This window comes from Telopea speciosissima, chromosome 5, assembly GCF_018873765.1.
Source record: "Telopea speciosissima isolate NSW1024214 ecotype Mountain lineage chromosome 5, Tspe_v1, whole genome shotgun sequence".
NCBI lineage: Eukaryota > Viridiplantae > Streptophyta > Magnoliopsida > Proteales > Proteaceae > Telopea > Telopea speciosissima.
Window position 1 is genome coordinate 15,215,791 of NC_057920.1, and position 19,596 is coordinate 15,235,386.

General features: G+C 40.0%; 1 protein-coding gene across 1 annotated transcript in view; it reads right to left on the reverse strand.

Moving 5' to 3' along the window:
- The window catches only part of LOC122662752 (AP-2 complex subunit sigma), a 28,683-nt gene extending 14,459 nt beyond the window's left edge, over nucleotides 1–14,224 (reverse strand). The window contains exons 1-4 of the mRNA XM_043858474.1: nucleotides 14,050–14,224; nucleotides 13,862–13,960; nucleotides 13,714–13,764; nucleotides 10,430–10,603 (exon numbers count right to left, since the gene is read on the reverse strand). Coding sequence (XP_043714409.1) covers nucleotides 10,430–10,603; nucleotides 13,714–13,764; nucleotides 13,862–13,960; nucleotides 14,050–14,052 — 327 coding nt within the window. The 5' untranslated portion in view covers nucleotides 14,053–14,224. The remainder of the gene's footprint in view (nucleotides 1–10,429; nucleotides 10,604–13,713; nucleotides 13,765–13,861; nucleotides 13,961–14,049) is intronic.
- Nucleotides 14,225–19,596: the final 5,372 nt, after the last annotated feature.

Consider the following 19,596-nt stretch of genomic DNA (forward strand, 5'->3'; position numbering starts at 1 on the left):
TTAATAGAGACTAGAGGAAGGGATGTTTCAGCAAGAGAGAGTGAACTTTGTTGAAATTGCATATAAAATCATGATCTTCTACAAGTAGCATCAGTCTGATTTTCAGATTTTATTTTCTTTTAATTATGAGTCCAATTTAGTCTTATTTCTAATTTACTGTTTTGCCCTAGTTAAGTGGTTGATAGTAGGGATAGTTAGAGTCTTTATCACATTGTTAAGTAGGGCATTGAGTTGAATTCATAGCAATAAATTACGGTGGAAAAACAGAACATGTATTTCTGGTTATAGACTTCCCAATACAGCAGGCATATTTTGCTTGTTTTCTCTCCAAAGTCATTGCCAAGTTGAGTTTGGGTTGCTCGTTTGATTGAGTTGGTTTTCAGATCAGGAGTTTCTCTTGATTTTTCTCATCCATTGCTTCTGGGGTTCCATCAATATACACTGAGAGGAGAGTGTTCATCCAATTGTTCATAGAAAGCATGAAATTCACATGACCAAAGAATGGAACATTTGACATATGTGAACGAAACATTTCCTGTAAAAGACAGAAAATAACTTTTTTCATGACAGATCAAGTACTAGATGGTTTTAAAGATCAGTATCGGTTCAGGTTTGATCATCCAAATCCATATCCGCATTAGCTGGGGCCGATCCAATCTATCATGGCTATTAGGCCTTTCTCACTGGATCAGCTGACCCTTTGGTTGGATCATTCAATGTGGAATGATATGAGTCAATATTAGTCAGGAATGATCCAACATCCCAATTTCAATCCTTGATCAGCCAATACAATGTTGGCCATACCAGCATGTATTTTTGTCATTGCTGTCAACACGCTGAGTCAGCAGAGTAAGAGGAACTGTGGTAGTGTCAGCAGTGTGCAACAGCTGTGGAGTTGTGCAGCGGGAGAGTTGGCAATAGGGCTGGTACCATAGTTGTCACGGCGTCACGGCGATCCAAGTCGGTGGAGGGGTGTCACGTCGATATATCGACATGTCGCCCGCCATGGCGTTGCCATGGCGAGCATGTCGACCATGTTTTATTTTTTATTTTCTCTATTTTTAATGTGTTAATAGATGTATACTCAAGCCATGTTTTATTTTTTCTCTATTGTTTCTCAAGTTTTAAGAAGAAAATTCAGAAATCGAAGAAGAAATCGAAGAGGGAAAGAAGAAATCGAAAGAAATCGAAGAGGGAAAGAAGACAGGAAGAAGAAATCGAAGAAGAAATCGAAAGAAATTGAAGAGGGAAAGAAGAAATCGAAGAGGGAAGAAGAAATCGAAGACAGGAAGAAGAAATCGAAGAGGGAAAGAGAGTCAGGAGGAAGAAATCAAAGAGGGTCGCCATGGCGTAGGTCGCCATGCAGCCCTCTCCAGCGCCAGGACGCCATGGCGTCGCCATGACAACTATGGCTGGTACAGTTGGCATCTCTTGAGTTGGCAATTGCCAAAAGTGTCTGGCATGTTGAGGAGGCAGTTAAGTGCATGAGGTGATGTTGCCAAAGGTGAAGAATGGGTTGCTAATGTAGTCCTAGGTAGGACAAGTCCCACTAGGAACCAGGGGAATAGGGTTAAGTAATAGGATTTGCCGAATGGGACAGATTTGGCTAATTAGGTCGAAATTTAGGGATAGGGTTTCGAGCTAGGGTTTTATTTGGTAAAGATGTGCAGGTTTTTAGGAGTCTAGTGGTGTAGGTTCGGATGAATTTGGATAAGGATGGAAATCTAGGGTTTCGGGTTAGAGGCCTTGTGAAAATGGACTGTTTGCAAGATCTACGGTTTAGGGATAGATTTTGGGAAAGAGGTTTATAGGGTTTTACTATGCAGGTTTAGGGTTTAATGGAGTGGGGGAATGGAGGGGTTAGAGTGAATACTAAAGGCTAGGGTTAAGGTCGAGTGCGGGGAGTGATGTAGGGAATGTGGGCTGGAAGTAGGGTTTGAGGGTGAAGGCTAAATCTGGAATTATAAGGGAGTCCTAGTTGAGGAAGGAGTTGCAGGTTTAATGGAGAATTAGGGTTGATGGAAGGAGGGGGGTGTGGATTAGGTTAGAGGAAGAAGAAAATAACTAAATTAACAAACAACTCACCAGATCTACAAATCTACAATAGCAGCAAGTTGAGGAAGCTTGACTTGAAGAAGAAGAAGGATCTCCCGATCTACAAGATGCAAGGAGTCGATTGGAGATCCACCAATCCCTTCACCTTGATATTACTCATAAGGCAACCTTGATATTACTCACAAGGCACACTCACGATGGAGCAAAGGCAACAGGCATAAAGCTGAGTTTTTATTAATTAAAATTCGTGTCCAATACTTGGCCCCCTTAGAACCTTATATAAAAGACTCAAAATTAGACTTAGACACTAAAAAGGAATGGCCTAACCCAATCCTTAACCTATTAGCTAACTTAAATTGACTAGGAAACTGAAATAGACTCAAAATAGATTCCTAATGACTTAAAAACAACTGAAACTACTTAAACAAAGAAGATTCCCTACTAGCCAATAGGATATAAGATCCTCTTAGCCAATAGGATCACTTCACTTAAATTAGACCAATTGAACCAATTGGATGCAACCAATTTAACCCGATTCAATTAAAAACACAAAATAAAAACTAAGTATGGAAATAAACTAAACTAAACTAAGGCTCCTATTAAAACCCTAGGTTTAGGGTGGCTTCTTCAATTCGAGGAGACTAGGATCTGCATCAGTTGCCAAGGTCGAAGAATGGCCAGATGTGTAGAAGACCACCAGATGCAGGGGAAATGAGAAAATCTGAAGTCTCCAAGTTTTCTGTTGTGGTAGTGACTTCACGGATTTTTTGAATTGTCCTTCAATTGGAATTTATGGAAGCTCCAGACACGATAAAGATAGATCACTGTTTCTGCATATGCATCAGATTCAACCTCAGTTTTGGAACCCTAACATTGAACATGAGCTGAAGGTGTAAACATGAAAGTTGAGCCCTTTGAGTTAGCTTTCATGTGGAAAAAGAATCAAGTAAATTGGAGATTAGACGAGAAAGATATGGGGCCTTTCAGAGAGCAGAGGTCAGGCTTCCGGATCATGGAACTGGTTAGCCGGTTGGATCCAAATGCATTTCATGAGAGAACTTAAGCTCGAACTGGCTCACTGGTTGCTCAAAGTGGTCGACCGGTTCCACCCAGAAAACGTCATTTTGGGGCTTTTAAGTGGCTATTTTGATTAGGGTTGACATAGACCAAAAGGCTTCAAGAGAAACACCTAAGAAGAGGTCTTTGAGCTGGAGGGGAGTGGTTTATGAAGGAGAGAGAGCTCCCAAGAAGTTAAACCAAGAATCCCCAATTCTTCTATGCTCCATTGTTGTTTCCAAGTATTCGAGGGAAGGATTGGTCCTGTGCTCTCAAGAAGACACTCAAGGGTTTATGAAGAAGGCTCAAGAAAGGTGTGGCTTGCTAAAGAACATTGATTGAAGATCTATATGTTGAGTTAAAGCAGGTTGATGGAAGAGCATTGGGTTGTGTTGTGAAGGGAAGAAAAAGAGAACCTAGGGTTATGGTTCTTGTGAGAGGCTTCAAGAATTACAAGTGACGACTTGGTTGAAGCTCTGACAACAAAGAGGCATTGGTGAATGTGGGGAGTTAAAGCTGGTTAGCGGAAGAGCATTGTGCTGTGTTGTGAAGAGAAGAAGAAGAAAAGAACCTCGGTTTATGGTTCTTGTGAGAGGCTTTAAGAATTACAAGTGACAACTTGGTTGAAGCTTTGGCAACAAAGAGGCATTGGTGAATGGGAGGAGCACAAAGGGAGAAAACAACATTAGTTGAAGGTAACCTCGTGTTTGTATTTCCCACATTAAATGCCTAGCCTAGTTTGAACTTTATTGGGACATTGTAATGGTCCACTTTGCTTGTAATCATTGGCTATCGAGTGGGTGCTCGAAAGTAGAGGTTGGTGCTCCTTGAGTGGGTGCTACCAAAATTAGGGGTGGGAGCTCCCTTGTAGTTGTAGCAGCATGAACTAGGGGTTGTAGCTCCTTGTGGTGGGTTCCACTGAATGTTGTACCGTGCATTGTATGTACCCTGGATTTGGGTCGTAGGCCAAGCGGTCATTTGCACCGTGGATATAGGTACACTGCCGAACCACGTAAATCTTGTTTTGTGGTGTGTGCCTATGTACTTGCATTGCCATATTATTGTTAGAGTTGTTAGAATATCTTGTATAGGGGTAGTTCTGTCATTGTCTAGTTATAAGACATGACTAAGTTGTATTTTTACTTTATTGTCTTATTTCTCCTTACCTCCCTAGGGAGGCTTGTGTAATTTGGAAGACTTAATGAATGAAGCTAATATGTGTGTTGAGAATCACTCTCAACACACACAATCGATTCTCCCATTCTCTTCTCTTCTTCTCATCTCTTCTCTCCTTCTTCTTCTTCTTCTGTATACTCTTCTCTTACCGCATTCGATCTACCTTTGAGTTTCAACTTGGTATCGAGCCAACATCTCTGGTTTGAGAGTCGGTGAGCTCGATCCTCATCTTCTCCTCTCTTTGGAACCCTATAAATGTAAAGGGAGTTCCATTGGAGGCGTATATGTGAAACCTATACTCCTTACGATCTTGGGAGTGGTATTCCCTAAGTTGGAGAGAGTTTGAGTGCTGAAGGTGACTTAAGCAATGGAGGAAGATGCGAGTTACCGCCGACTGTGAAGCTTCTTCGGTTCTCCTTCTCTTCTCCACATCTTGGCATGAGACCTATTGGAGTTGCATCGCCTAGGGGTGTTGTTTCAGACCCCAAAGCTCTTGGTTGTTGAAAAATAAATGCTGCCTTCTCTGCTAGATGTTTTTGAAGACTTGAAACCAGGCTCGTTTTCGCCTGACCTAGGAGTGTCTCGGTTTCGATTACGCCTTTGGCGGCTTGGATGACCTTGGAACTTGTCCCATTTGTGTCGTATGGGAGTGCTTTTTGAAGCCCAAGAGCACTGCCCTTGAAGGTGGAGGGTCGGAGGACTGCTCTTTTTTTTCTCTTCTGCGAGGTATCGGCTGCTCTGTTTTTGTGCTTCTCTGAGGTCTGCTGTATTGGATGGCTGAATGTGATAGTATTACATCTTGATACACTTATTGGGTATTATGGACTAAAGGTTCTTGGCTACTAGCAGAATTTGGTTTCAGTTATACAAGTTTTTGCTCTTCATATGCTTGCTGTTTTTTAGGCTTGGCCTCAGCCTTGTGGTTTGGTTGATTTGGGACCATATTTTGTATTGGTCTGTCTCCTTGTTTTGGGTTGAGTATACTCCCCACTGCGAAACAATTTATATTGATTGTTGAAGTATTTGCCTATTATGTCCATGCGGACAAGATTCCGAGGTCGATGGACCAATTACAGCCGGCAGCCCAGTGGTGGTTTCCCAACCATGGCTTCCTTTGATAACCCCAACACCCGGATCTCGGTTGTGAAGTTGGACAATACCAACTATTTGGATTGGTCCCGTTCGTGAAGTTGTCTCTACGTAGTAGGGGAAGTTGGGGTACATTTGGGTCTATCACGGCTCCCGCTACTACTCGATGCGAGGTTATCTCAAGTGGGAGACCGAAAACTCCCTTGTCGACTTGGCTGATCTTTTCCATGAAACCTGAGATAGGTCGGAGATTTATGAGTAAGGAGACTGCTAAAGATATTTGGGATGGTGTATCCAGAATTTTTGATAGAGTTGGAGATTCCACGAAAGTGTATCAAATTCTCCAAAAATCATTCATATGAAACAGGGTGATAGGAGTATATCCGAGTACTACAACTCGTTATTAGCTTGTGGGAGGAGTATGATCATTATACCAATCTCCAGTTGTCCAATGCCGAGGATCGGGCAAAAGTCTACAGGAGCCAAGAAAAGGAAAGGATCCTTATTTTGCTTGGTGGTCTTAACTCGAATATGAGCCCCTTCGCCAACAAATCTTAGGGAGGTCTCCATTTCCATCTCCGGATGATGTGTGCGAGTTATTTGCAAAGTGAGGAAACCGGAGGACCACTATGGATATTGTACCATCAATAGAGAGGTTCGCTCTTGTTTCGAGTTCCCAAAAAGATCTGGAAAAGTGGGGGAAAGGCCGTGAGAGATACAAATGTGACCATTGTGGCAAGCTTGGACATACCGAGGACCGGTCTTGGGATCTTCGTGGGCAGCCCCTGGTATGCGTGGTAGTTCATCTCATGCCCGTGGAGGCAAGCGAGGGGAGCTAAGGCTCATTCAGTGACATCCGAGTCCGAGCCACCTGGACCGCTGACCGCTCCCGATTCCCTCTCACAGGATGATATTGCAGCCCTACGTCGGTTGATGTCTCACCTTGGAGGGTCGCACTCGGTTCTAGCTCGGAAGGTTGACTACTTCGCCTCGGCTCTGCGGTCTCATCTGCTACCCCTACGCATCCACTTGGATCATTGACTCGGAGCTTCCGATCACGTGCTGGTATGTCCGATTCTATGATTCCTATTCCATTTGTTACGCGGAGACAAGGTAAGGGTTCTTGATGGTTCCCTTTCCTCTGTCTCTGGTAAGGGTAATGTGCGGGTTACTCCTTCTATTTCCTGAGTCTGTCCTTCATGTTCCCGACTTTGCTACTAACCTATTATCGGTGAGTCACCTAACCAAATCCTTACATTGTTGTGTCACTTTCTTTCCTTCTTATTGTGTCTTTCAGGATTTGGAGACAAAGAGGGTTATTAGCGGTGGGGCCCGAGAAAGGAGGACTCTATCTTCTTGAGCCACGCCACCTGCTCATCTGCTGCTGCAGCTTATGTTTGTGGTCGGCACGACCGGAGTGCTTTGGAGTCTGTTATGCTTTGGCATCAACGTTTGGGTCATCCATCTTTTGTTGTTATGAGGAGACACTTACCCCACTTGTTTACTTCCTTTCCTGCATCTTATGTTTTTCAGTGTGAATCTTGTATTTTTGCTAAACATTGTCGCACATCTTATCCTTATCGTGGTAATAGATCTACTGCACCTTTTTCCCTTGTTCATACTGATGTTTGGGGGCCTTCTCCTACTACTTCCTTATCTGGTTTTCGTTATTTTGTTTCATTTGTGGATGACTATTCTCGGTCTACTTGGACTATTTTGTTAAAACAAAAGAGTGATGTTTGTGATGCTTTTAAGGAGTTTTATCACTTTATCAGTACTCAGTTTGGTACTCACATCAAAATTGTTAGATCTGATAAGGGGGGTGAGTACATGTATGGGGGGCTCCAACAATTCTTTTCTGATAAGGGCATCATCCATCAACTGGCTTGTGTTGACACCCTACAGCAAAATGGGGTGGCTGAACGCAAAAACCGCCATTTGCTGGAAATCACTAGGGGTCTTCTCTTTGGTATGCACGTGCCTAAGACCTTCTGGTCTGATGCCCTTCTTACCGCTGCCTTTCTTATTAACCGGATGCCAAGTCCACTCCTTGGCTCCAAATCTCCCTTGGCTCTTCTTTCTCCTCAATCCTCAGTATTTTCCTTGTCTCCACACGTCTTTGGTTGTGTTTGTTATGTACATGTCAACAAATCAGCCCGCACCAAGCTTGATCCCAAAGCTCTCAAGTGCATCTTCTTAGGCTACTCTGATTCCACTAAAGGGTATAAGTGCTACCATCCTTCTTCCCGAAGGCGATTTCTCTCCAAAGATGTCACCTTCTTTGAGTCTATTCCTTTTTTTCTTCTTCCCCTCGCCATTTCGTTGGGGAGAGTATTAGCGATGAGCAGAATGCGGATGTCATTCCCTTCCTATCTCCTTTACCTACCTCTACTTCCCCATTTCTATTTGATATTGGAAAGTATAAAGAAGTGGATGTTGTGGATGATGCTGATGTTGATGGTATTGGTGATGGTGATGCTAGCAGACAAAAGGAATACAAGGGGATAAGATTTAAAGAAGATGGTGTATTCACAAGAGGTGAATGCTTGTTGAAGGAAAAAGGGAAGCAACCATGGTACAAGCGACCCTGCCAAAACCCCTCTTTGGATCCACATCCTCAGTCTCATCCTCTTCAGTCAGGTAATTCCTCTCCTTCTGAATTAGATCTTCCCATTGCTATTAGAAAGGGGAAGAGAACCCGTACTAATCCCATAGCTGATTTGTTTCCTATAACTCCATTTCTCCTACAGGTGTTGCTTTTTCCACTGCTCTTGAGTCTTCTTCTATTCCCAAAAATGTCACAGAGGCCTTATCCAATCCAAAATGGATCTGCAAGCAATGACTGAGGAAATGGTGGCTCTAGAGAAGAACAATACTTGGACACTTGTTGATCTTCCCAGGAGAACTCGATTGGATGTAGATGGGTTTATACAATCAAGTATAGATCCGATGGTACAGTGGAAAGGTACAAAGCTCGGCTGGTTGCTAAAGGGTATAGTCAGGTGTATGGCATTGACTACCAGGAGACTTTTGCCCCTGTAGCCAAGCATAACTCCATCAGGGTTCTTCTTTCAGTAGCAGCCAATAAAGATTGGCCTATGTACCAATTAGATGTGAAGAATGCATTTCTTCATGGAGATTTAGCAGAAGTTGTGTACATGCAGCCTCCACCTGGTTTTAAGTGTCCCTCAGCTGAAGGGAAAGTGTGTTTGTTGAAGAAAGCTCTTTATGGCCTAAAGCAGTCTCCTAAGGCCTGGTTTGAGAGATTTAGACAAGCCATTCTGAAGAATGGGTATTCCCAGAGTCAAGTGACCACACCTTGTTTATCGGAGAGGTAATGGTACGATTACGCTCTCATTGTCTATGTTGATGACATTGTGGTATGGGAATGATGTTCTTTGAGATAGATAGATTGAAGTATTATCGGCTAAACAGTTTGAGATCAAAGACCTTGGAATCTTAAAATACTTCTTGGGTATTGAGGTATCTAGATCAAGGAAAGGGATCAACATTTGCCAAAGGAAATTTGTCTTGGATCTTCGAAAGAGACAGGGGATGATGGGGTGCAAACCACTACTTCCCCATTGATCCGAATCATAAACTTGGTGATGAATGTGGTTCTTCTCTTATAGATGCAAGCAAGTACCGGAGGTTAGTTGGGAAACTAATCTATCTCTCCCTAACTCGACCGGACATCTCTTATGCGTTGGAGTGGTGAGTCGGTTCATGCATGCTCCAGGGGTGGACATCCGGATGCGTATATCGCATCATCAAATACTTGAAATCCTGTCCGGAAAGGGCCTTTTATTTGCAGGCATGACCATTTACTGATTGAAGGCTACAGATTGATTGGGCTGGTTCGATCTCCGACAGAGATCTACTGGTATTGTACCTTCTTGGGTGGTAATCTAGTTACCTGGAGGAGCAAGAAACAACCAGTTGTTGCTCGATCTAGTGCTGAGGCCGAGTTTAGGGCCATGGCCCATGGAGTATGTGAGCTTATATGGCTAAAACGACTTCTTCACGATTTGAGCTTTGAAACTGAAGGGCCAATGAGACTTTATTGTGACAACAAAGCTGCCATAAGCATTGCCCATAATCCGGTTCAACATGATCGAACCAAGCATATTGAGGTCGATCGTCACTTCATCAAAGAGAAGTTGGATTCTGGGTGCATTTGTACTCCCTTTGTGAAAACAGGTGATCAAGTAGCAGATATCTTCACCAAGGGTCTCTCTTCTAGTCTATTTAGTACTCTATTGTGCAAGCTGGGAATGTATGACATTTATTCTCCAGCTTGAGGGGGAGTGTTAGAGTTGTTAGAATATCTTGTATAGGGGTAGTTCTGTCATTGTCTAGTTATAAGACATGACTAAGTTGTATTTTTACTTTATTGTCTTATTTCTCCTTACCTCCCTAGGGAGGCTTGTGTAATTTGGAAGACTTAATGAATGAAGCTAATATGTGTGTTGAGAATCACTCTCAACACACACAATCGATTCTCCCATTCTCTTCTCTTCTTCTCATCTCTTCTCTCCTTCTTCTTCTTCTTGCTGTATACTCTTCTCTTACCAGATTCGATCTACCTTTGAGTTTCAACTATTATCTACTGCAGGATGGTTTGTAGAGGAATGGTTATGTGATATGTGGCTGGTGATAGCCAAATGTGTATGTGTGCATGTGCCTGTGTGGTTGAGTGGTAGTGATGCCAACGAGTGAGTCGAAAAACAAACGAATTGGGATAAAGTTTTTGGAAACCACTGATTCACCCCTCCTCTCGGTGGTCATCTCAGTCCAACATAGAAGTAGTGATATTTCAAAAATGTGACCCTGCACAGTGCACACTAGAGTCTAGACATTAAGAAGTCCTAGGCCCACAGTCCTATAACAAGAAAAATAAATGTCTGCATATCAAGAGAATAAGACTATAAATTTGTTGAGTAGATAAATCAAAATGTCATAAATGTACCTGATAAATACTAACTAATAAGAAATAAACAACAACTAAAGAAGGAGAAAAATCAAAATTGGAAGTTCTAAGAACCGCACAAACCTTGTGAAAATTAAATACTAAATCCAGTTCACACACATTGCTGAAGAAATGATCCAAAATCTCCACAAATAAATGAATGCACTCCAAGTATGCTAACTCATTATCTGTGATGTCAACACATATTGAGAAAAACAAACCAGCATATCGCCTGTAGATAACCTTGTGAGTGCGGAACTGCAAAATAAAATGCATCGACACTTAATCAAGTATTTAAAACTATTAGACGGATCATACAAACAAAACAATGAAAAGAATTAATATCAGTTAGTGTATAACTGTGCATATTTTAAGACAAGAATTTATAAATTAATTAGGACACCTTCTATTGTCAAGTTTATAGTTTAAAAGATTATTGGTTTGGTTTCACTGAGCAATCAACTAAAGTTAGTTAAAGAAAACAGACAACTCAGCTTTATCCCAACTAAATGGGGTCGGCTACATGGATCGTTACCCTCCAATCAGCTCTATTCGAGGTCATACTTGAAACAAGGCCTAAGCTATGCATGTCTTTCCTCACCACTTCTCCCAGAGTCATTTTAGATCTGCCCATGGCTCTTTTGGCTCCCTTCAATCTGAACCAAAACACTCCTCCGTACTCGAGCATCTAAAGGCCTCCCTTGAACATGGCCATGCCACCCCAAACAATTTTCTCATAGCTTGTCATGTATCGGAGCTACTCCCAAATCAGTTTTAATTTGATCATTCCTTACTTTATCCTTCCTAGTTTTGCCACACATCCATCTCAACATCCTCATCTCAGCTACACTAAGTTTATCTATATGATGCTTCTTAACTGCCCGACATTCCGCACCACACATCATAGTCGGTCGTATGATTGTCCTATAAAATGCTCATATTAAAGACAATTCTTAGAAAGCAAAGACAATAATCTCTCTCTTGAACATTGGATATTGTGCGGATGCATGGTATGAAGTATAAAGAAATTCACAAAGTACTTTAATCTCATGCCACTGCTATTGAACTGTATATATATAGATCACTTTCAAATACACCATGTCCCAACCTAAGTAATGGGGTGGCGATGTAGAATAGGAGCCTGAAGTGAAAAATAAGATTATGGTAGCATCAAATGAAAAACATATAATCTCAGATACCACTTTTAGACTTTGGATTGTTCATTCTTGAGAATCCTTTCAGGTTGGTACTCATAGGGACGTAAATTAGAACTAGGGATAAGAAGAGATTAATTTCATCACTTATATCTTGTGCATCTTTAGTCTAGAGATTCCTTTTGGGATGATATGTTTAGGGACCTAAATTAGGGATTGTATGCAGAGTGACAATTGTGTAAGCACAACAAAAAAATTGAGACAGATGGCAGTCATGGTAGAGGAGAGATACGCTCATACGGAGATAGTGGAAAGAAATTCAATGCTTCTGCATGGGAGGTGCTCATATATATAGTCTAGTAAGAAAGAGATTCAGCTCCTATTGATCGAGAGCGAGCGAGCGAGAGAGAGAGCTTCCTTTTTTCTTTTTTATTAATTTTGTTGGTAAATGACATTCTATAGAAGATTGAAACCTTACAGGGTTGTCGGCACCTAAGTTAGTAAATATGATCACTTACGACAACAAGATTGGCAACAAATGCAACTGACCATAAGTATGCATCCTCATATTTGAGTCAGAATGAGATGAAGGATCAGAACTCAAAGACGGGATTTATCCACACAAGTGTTGGGGAAACAAAGACCCGAAATAAGTTAAAACTGCCAACAAGGGAGAATGGTGCACCTTGGAATCCTAGAGTGCTATCAAAGTTCCAATCAAAACCAATTATCACTCGCTTCAAAACTAGACGTCGATACTCTCCACATGGGAATAAATAATGTGAACATTACCCAATGTTTGAAAAAAGCATGAGAAGACACAAACACATGAGTTATAACAGTGCAAGAAGCACAGAATCAAGTTTGAGCAAAACGGAGTCACAAATATGTCAATATACTAGAAACCAATCTTCATTAAGAAGTTTCTGAATGTTAAGCACAAACTAGACATGCTTCAAGCAAGTCATAGGTAAATTACATCAACCATACAAGTTCGAATCAGGATAGAATTGTTAATGTAAACCATTTTGAACACGAATACTTCACCGTTTTGACTGTGTAGTTGGGATAGGGCTCTGTTGAGTAGAGTTGAGTAGAGTTAGTTTGTGTATTGATCTTCTAATTAGATTCTTTAGTTTACTTTCCCATGTGAGTCATATCTAGTCTCTAAATGATGACAACCTTGATTATAAATAAACTTCTTTCTTTTTTTATTTATAGTCAATCCATGTTTGAGTTGATTCTTTATCGAAGTTGGAATAGCCTGTTGTACATACTATTCTAAAAAGATGTAATAAAGTAATTTGGCTCTGATTTTGCTGTATCTGGGGCAGCTTAATCCAAAAAATAGTGTAGTTGGAATGACAATGTTAGAATGGATGAATGGATACAAACGAGGCATTAATGCATGTAAGAAGGATATTGGGAGCAGCCCAGTAGGTAAGAAAACTGGAAAAACAAGTAAAAATGTCTGGCAAAGCAACTAGACTAATGACATTGTTCACGAATCAAAATTCTTTAAGCTGGATCAGAATCTCTAAATTCTCAAAAATTATCAAAAATAAAACCCTGATAAAGGTACTAACGAAGGAATGAATAAATTGTAATCATATGTTATTGCTTTCCAATTGAATAATTTGTTACTAATCCCAAAAAAGAAAATGTCAGGTTAACTAGTTGAGTTGAATGCTGCATAAATAGAGAAAATTGTGGTTCCCTGTGAGACGAAGTTGATCGAATTTAGATTGTTATCTATTGGATCCCTACAGAAAAAATCTTAACACTTCTTCTCTCTCTGAACAATAATTGTTTTCTCCATAAAAGGTAGCCTTTTGCTGCTGTTGACGTTTAAGTGAAGAACCCAAATCATAATAAACTCTGTAGTTGGAATCCCTTCCAAGCCCTGGCCTCATTACTTTGGTGCTAGGGGATGTCATATACAATCTCTAGTACTTCCATGAATAAAATAACAGGATTGGGCCAGATGGGTCCTGAACAAGCATTATACACTCGTCAGACCAATTCAATGAAACAAAAGCCAGTCCATTAAAAGGTTCCCATCAAATTTAATAAAATTATTCTCAACGAACCAGTAGGTGTCTTTTCTATCAGATTGAACCAGGGACAAAAAAAAAACATGTTACAGTGAAATAGAGAGGACTAAAGATGCCTCATACCGGTAATTTATTAAAAAAAATAATAAAAAACACAAACCTCAACGAAATTCGTGAATTTGGGATCCCTATTGACCACCAATCGATGAACCTGGAGAGCAATCAATACCTCTAAATATGAAGAAAATCGAAAAGGACCAATGAAAAGGGGAACGGAGAAGATAAATAAAGAATTAATAGGATCCGACCTCGTATTCTACTTTGTGTTTCTCGGATTCCTCGAGAGGGACGTAATACTTGGCCAGACGAGTCTTCCCTTGCCTGTTCTGTAGTAGAATGAACCGGATCTGCCATTTCAGATAAACAAGAGGAAAATCAGTCTTCAGAATCTGGAGCTTCCAACAATCTCAAGCAAAACGACCAACGCCAGGATTACCATTGTTGAAATATCAACAAATAGACTGAATGAGTCGGATAGAAAACGAAAGAGAATAGAAGGCGGTAAAGAATCCCAGCAGGGAACGATGATCTAGGGCACAAAAACAGTAGAACAAATGTCTACTTTTGATTTGGCTTTGCTCGGATTCCTCTCTGTCAAGTGTCAACGAAAGCCTTGTCAGAGACTGCAAATTTGAAAGAGGGAGCCAATGTGATCGCCAACACAAAATCATAAATACTAAATGTCAACTGTTCGGTCAAAGTATTACTCAAAAAAAAATAATTAAAGTCAAACAACCAAAGTCAACTTCAAGAGAGAGAAAACACCTGGTCTGTTCGGTAAAACTGGGTTTTTTTTAAGGCAAATTTATAAGGCCAAGTGGGCAAATGGAAAAGTAGAATTCGGACAAGATCTTCAAGGAAAGAGTTCTTCTACAAAATCTCATGTGCATAAGCATTTTATTCTCTATCTACAAAAGAGAAAGATAAAGATTCTCCTACTTCGGTTGTGTGAGTGTGGTGTGTGCTATGTATATTTGTCATTTTATGATCCTAAAAGTTGTTTAACCTTTTAGGATTGATGTATAGTTTATGTGATTATAATTTCATTAAAAAAAAAAAAAAAGGAGTGTGTGGGTTTAACCCCACATTCGGTGTGTGTTGTGTAGAACCGTCATTCCACGATCCTAAAAGTCGATTAACCTTTTGGGATTGGTGTGTGGTTTGTGTGATTACACTTTCATCAAAAAAAAAAAATTTAAAAATAAAGACTCAAAGGAGGTAAAAGAAGCCTAATATTGAGATGGATGACAATCCTACGGAGGTTATTGGTAATTGCTACTTTCAAACCCAAATGAATGGTCCTAGCTTCCCCAATAATAGTTTTGTTTTTATATAATAAAAAGAAAATGGTAATTAAAGGAAAAATAGAATGTCACTTATTGAAAATAGAAGTCAAGTCCCACCTTGTATGTTGTTGACTTTGATAGCTTCCCCAACAATAGTTGAACTAAGAAAAACATTCTCCGTAGCCACCATATAGAGGATCTCACAATCATCAATAACTGATGATCCCATGCCATAGCCCAAGGCCTTTTAGACAAAGAAACATCAGTGTAGATATGATAAGACCCTGACATCGGGGTAGGAGAGGGCCAAGTAGGGGAATAGAGTCCGCATACAATAGGGTGCAAGTGCTGATAAAGTCTCAATCACACCTATTCACTTAATCCACTTATGGACGGAAGCCAGGGATAGTCTTTTGAAAGGCCATTACATTCCTATGCTTCCAAATCTCCTATATAATAGCTGCATGGGTAAAGAAGCACTACCTATGTTTCTTTTTTGTGAAGCTTGAAAGGTGTCCCAATGCAATACCCAAATCCCAATCCAAGATAGAATAATCAGAGTGGGTCGAGGCTTGCATAGAAACACGTGAGGCAAACCACGCCTGCAAGGCATGCTCAGTAGTCTCAGAAGCACACACGTGGATAGAGATTAGAAGCAACCATATTCCTTCAAGGAGTAATGTCCAAATGAAGTTCTGGACCTTTGGGGGCACTATAGAAAACTATATAATCTTCCACACGACCTTGGGGGTAGCGACTATTCTATATTTGGAGTGAGAGAGGTTCCTTTGCAATATGCAAACTTCTCAGAGAATATCGCTTTTGTGTGGGGCTTTAACAAACCTATCTTGACAATCCTCAGAGCTAAGGCAGATTTTCAGCACCGTCTCCATCTCAAGTAGAGAAAACAAAGACCTCAACTTGGCCACAACCCAAAAGACCTTCTGAAGTGAATCAACTTAGAGATCCAGACTATAGGCTGGAGAGAATGTATCTTGTACTCAAGGAGAGAGGGAATCCAGGGATTGCTCCAAATATTAATGCTCCACCATTTCCCACAATCCAAAGCAAACCTTCAATAAATAGCCCACTGCCTTTCAAAATACTCGCTCATGACCAAGAAGGGTGAGATTATGGTTGTGCTTCAAGAAAGTTAATTACCACCAAAAAAGTAAATGTTGCACAACAAGCGAGCCCAAAGAGAGTTTTGATAATTAAGAAGCAGCCACCCTAACTTTGCTAGCAAGGTCAGATTATATGTATGAAGGTCCTTAATGCCAAGTCCACAATCCATATTGGCTTACAGAGAGTCCCCAGTTAATCCAATGAATCTTCCTTTCCTTCAATCCTGCCCCATAGGAATCTGTATCATGCTTTGTTGATTTCATCAAGTGATCCATCAAGGAGCTTAAAATGAGACATAGAGTAGAAAGGAGTAGCAACAACCACAACCCTCATATAAACTTAATTACTTTATAGCAGAAGACAATATTTTTTCCTTCCATCCTACAATCTTGTTAAGGGTTATATCCTTAATATCTTGAAAGGTGGTCATTTTGCCTTTTCCCATAATAGAAGAGCGCCTCGAATATTTCCCTGGAGAGGTAATGCTACTAATACCAATAATTCTTGTAAATATTCTTTTTGAGTGTGAAAGGGGGTGTTAAGACTAAAGGAGAGTGAGGATTTTTGTAGATTGGCAGCTTGCCCAGATGCTTCATAGTAGAGGCTCAACAAACTCTTCAGGAGTCTAAAAGAGTTGGAGGAAAACAAGCTATCATCAGCGAAAAGAGTATGTAGTCTATGGACTAACTCTTGTAAAACCAATGTCATGAATGTAGCTCTGGGAGATAGCCGCTGAGAATAATGATGCAAAGCATCCAAAGCACAAAATAAACAAACTAGGGGAAAAGAGATTAGAGCACCCTTCTGCACTCCCTTAATAATGAAGGAGTAAGAAACACTGCTGATACATTGCTCAATAAGTTGGATCCACTTCTTAGAAAAATCCAAATTAGTTAGCACAACAAAGAGGAACTGCCAGTCAATCATGTGCTTTCCTCATATCACCTTTGATGTGATGGAAACCTCATGTGCAATAAGCACTCTTTCTATGCCCCATACTATCTAACAATTACATATATTTAAAAGAAATAAACAACCTATTAACTAATCCTATTAATTATCATGCTTTAACTAGAAAGTAAACTACATTAACTTTAATTAATTAATTAATTAAACTAGTATGCATATCTACATCTATATCACCCTAATTAATTAAGGGAGAATTGCCTAGATCTACTAGTCTACTAGATAAAAAAAAAAGATTTACAAAATTAGTGAGTATAAATTATATTTTACAATCACAAGGTATGATGTTAAAAAGATTTACCAAATCCCCATATAAGTAAAAAAAGTTTAAGGAACAGCCTAAAATACCCTTAACATCCTTCTCTGTCTCATCCTCCTCTAACAAAGCAACACCGTAGCAACCACTCCCTCCCCCTCCCCGCAGGAAAAATATCACCTCAATTTGTCTGCCTGGCAATTTCCTCAATTCTCTCTAATAGAGTGAGGTGGATCCCACCTCGGGCAGTATGTTCGAGCAGGGGTAAGGTGGTCATTTCTATCCCCCTATTAGATGGAATTGAGGAAATTGAGGGACATGCAAATTGAGGGGATAAAGATCCCTCCCCGCACCACCACCGCCAATCGGACCTTTATCTCCTCAATTTGTCTGCTCCTCAATTTCCTCAATTCCATCTAATAGGGGGGTGGAAATGACCACCCTACACCCTGCCCAGGTGGGGTCCACCTCCCCTCTATTAGAGGAATTGAGGAAATTGATGGGCAGGCAAATTGAGGTGATAATTTTCCCCGCTAGTCACCCCTCTCTTTACCTGCAAAAGAGAGAAACAAAGGAAAGAGAAGAAATGCAGAAAGCGAGGGAGAGGCATGGAAAAACAGATGCGTGGGTGAAAGAAAGAGATGTTGAAGCAAAGCGTCTCTAGTTCAATCATTCAGATGTTAAACTTTATGACCCAGAAAAACCTGGTGGATGAGTCCGAAATTCTCTTATTCAGAATCCATCTTGGACACCATAGAAAGAGTGATCGAGAAGTACAAAAAATAATATGTTAAATGAGAACGGAATAGCATGTTGTAGGTCCAACACTTTCAAGTCAGTGATTTTTTGTTTTTTCAATCTAGAATTCTTCTCTTTACGAAGAGTTGTCTTGTCGATTGGAATCAATTAATTGCATTAACAATATAAGTGAAAAGGAACAACCATTAAAACCCTCTTTCTCCGCTTAGTAATCACTTGACCATTATAAGAATCAATCTACTAAATCAACATCAGATATGAATAGATGGGGCAGCCCACCGAACAGATCTGAAAATGAAAATGTATTAGTTTGGATCGTGAGATCCTAAAACTTGTTTTATTTTCTTTCTCGTTAGGATTAATCAGTCGAAAAAGAGAAACTCATTAAAGATCTTTCTATCTTCCTTCTTCTTTCCCGTGTGTAAAAATTGAAATCAAAGTAGAAAAGGTAAAGTGAGTGTTAGGATCTCCCCCTTACTACTTTCACGCATAGAGAAAGCACAAGAGAGAAAGTCGAAGACTCCCAAGGGCTCAGCGTACTGAGAGGCTGTCTAAAGTTTTATTCATCAAACGCATATAATTTACAATAGGTGGGGTGGTACGGGACAGGTTTGCAGGGAGGAGGACGAGGTGGGGTTGCAGGGGAGGGAAAGAGAGCGGTTGCCTAGGTATTCCTTCGACCGAGGAGGAAAAATGAGGAGGAGAGAGAAAACGATGTTAGGGGTATTTTAGGTTCTTCCTTTAGTTTTTTTTACTGAAATGGGAATTTGGTAAATCTTTTCAAACTGGTAATTTGTGATTGTAAAATATAATTTAAACCTATTAAATTTGTAAATCTTTTTGTTAGTTAGTAGATCTAAGCAATTTTCCCAAGAAATGTAATGTATCTATATTATTCTAATTAACTAATTACACTAATTTAATTTATTCTAATCTAACATGTATTCTATAATTAATCTAATTAACTTAAACTTCTATTCTTAATGACTTTTTAGAGAGAGCTTTCATTGGACAAACAACTGGTATATAAATCATTACAAAGCATGGACTGACATATCTATACCCTATTATTCATCCTTTAAACTCTTGTTTCAATATATCCCCTCAATTGTTGTTTGCCGTCCTTGACACATTTACATCTCCTATATAAATTCAAGGACGTATTACTTGTCGTATATCACTAAATATTATTAGTAGTTTACTAGGTCTTACATGTCTCTTTTGTTTAGGCTTTATATGATTTCTATGTCAATCTTGGATTGATTTCATAAAATAGTCAACAAATAGGTTTTTGGTCAAGAAAGTTTGCATTGTTTTGGTTGTATCAATATAAAATATTTTAAAAATAAAAAAATCCACTTGATAGTTCAATTTTCGAGAATAGATTCTTTATATTTCTTTGGAAACAGTGGTGGTGACAGGGGGTTGGGAAGGGGGTGGTGGTGGTAATAGTGGTGTGGTGGTGAAAATGGTGTCAGTGGGGTGGCGTTCAGACCATTCCGAGAAGAAGAAGTATGGTTTTTTATTTTTAACATAAAATTACTATTTTGCCCATAAAATTAACCATGTGCTCAATAAAGAGTAAGAGTAA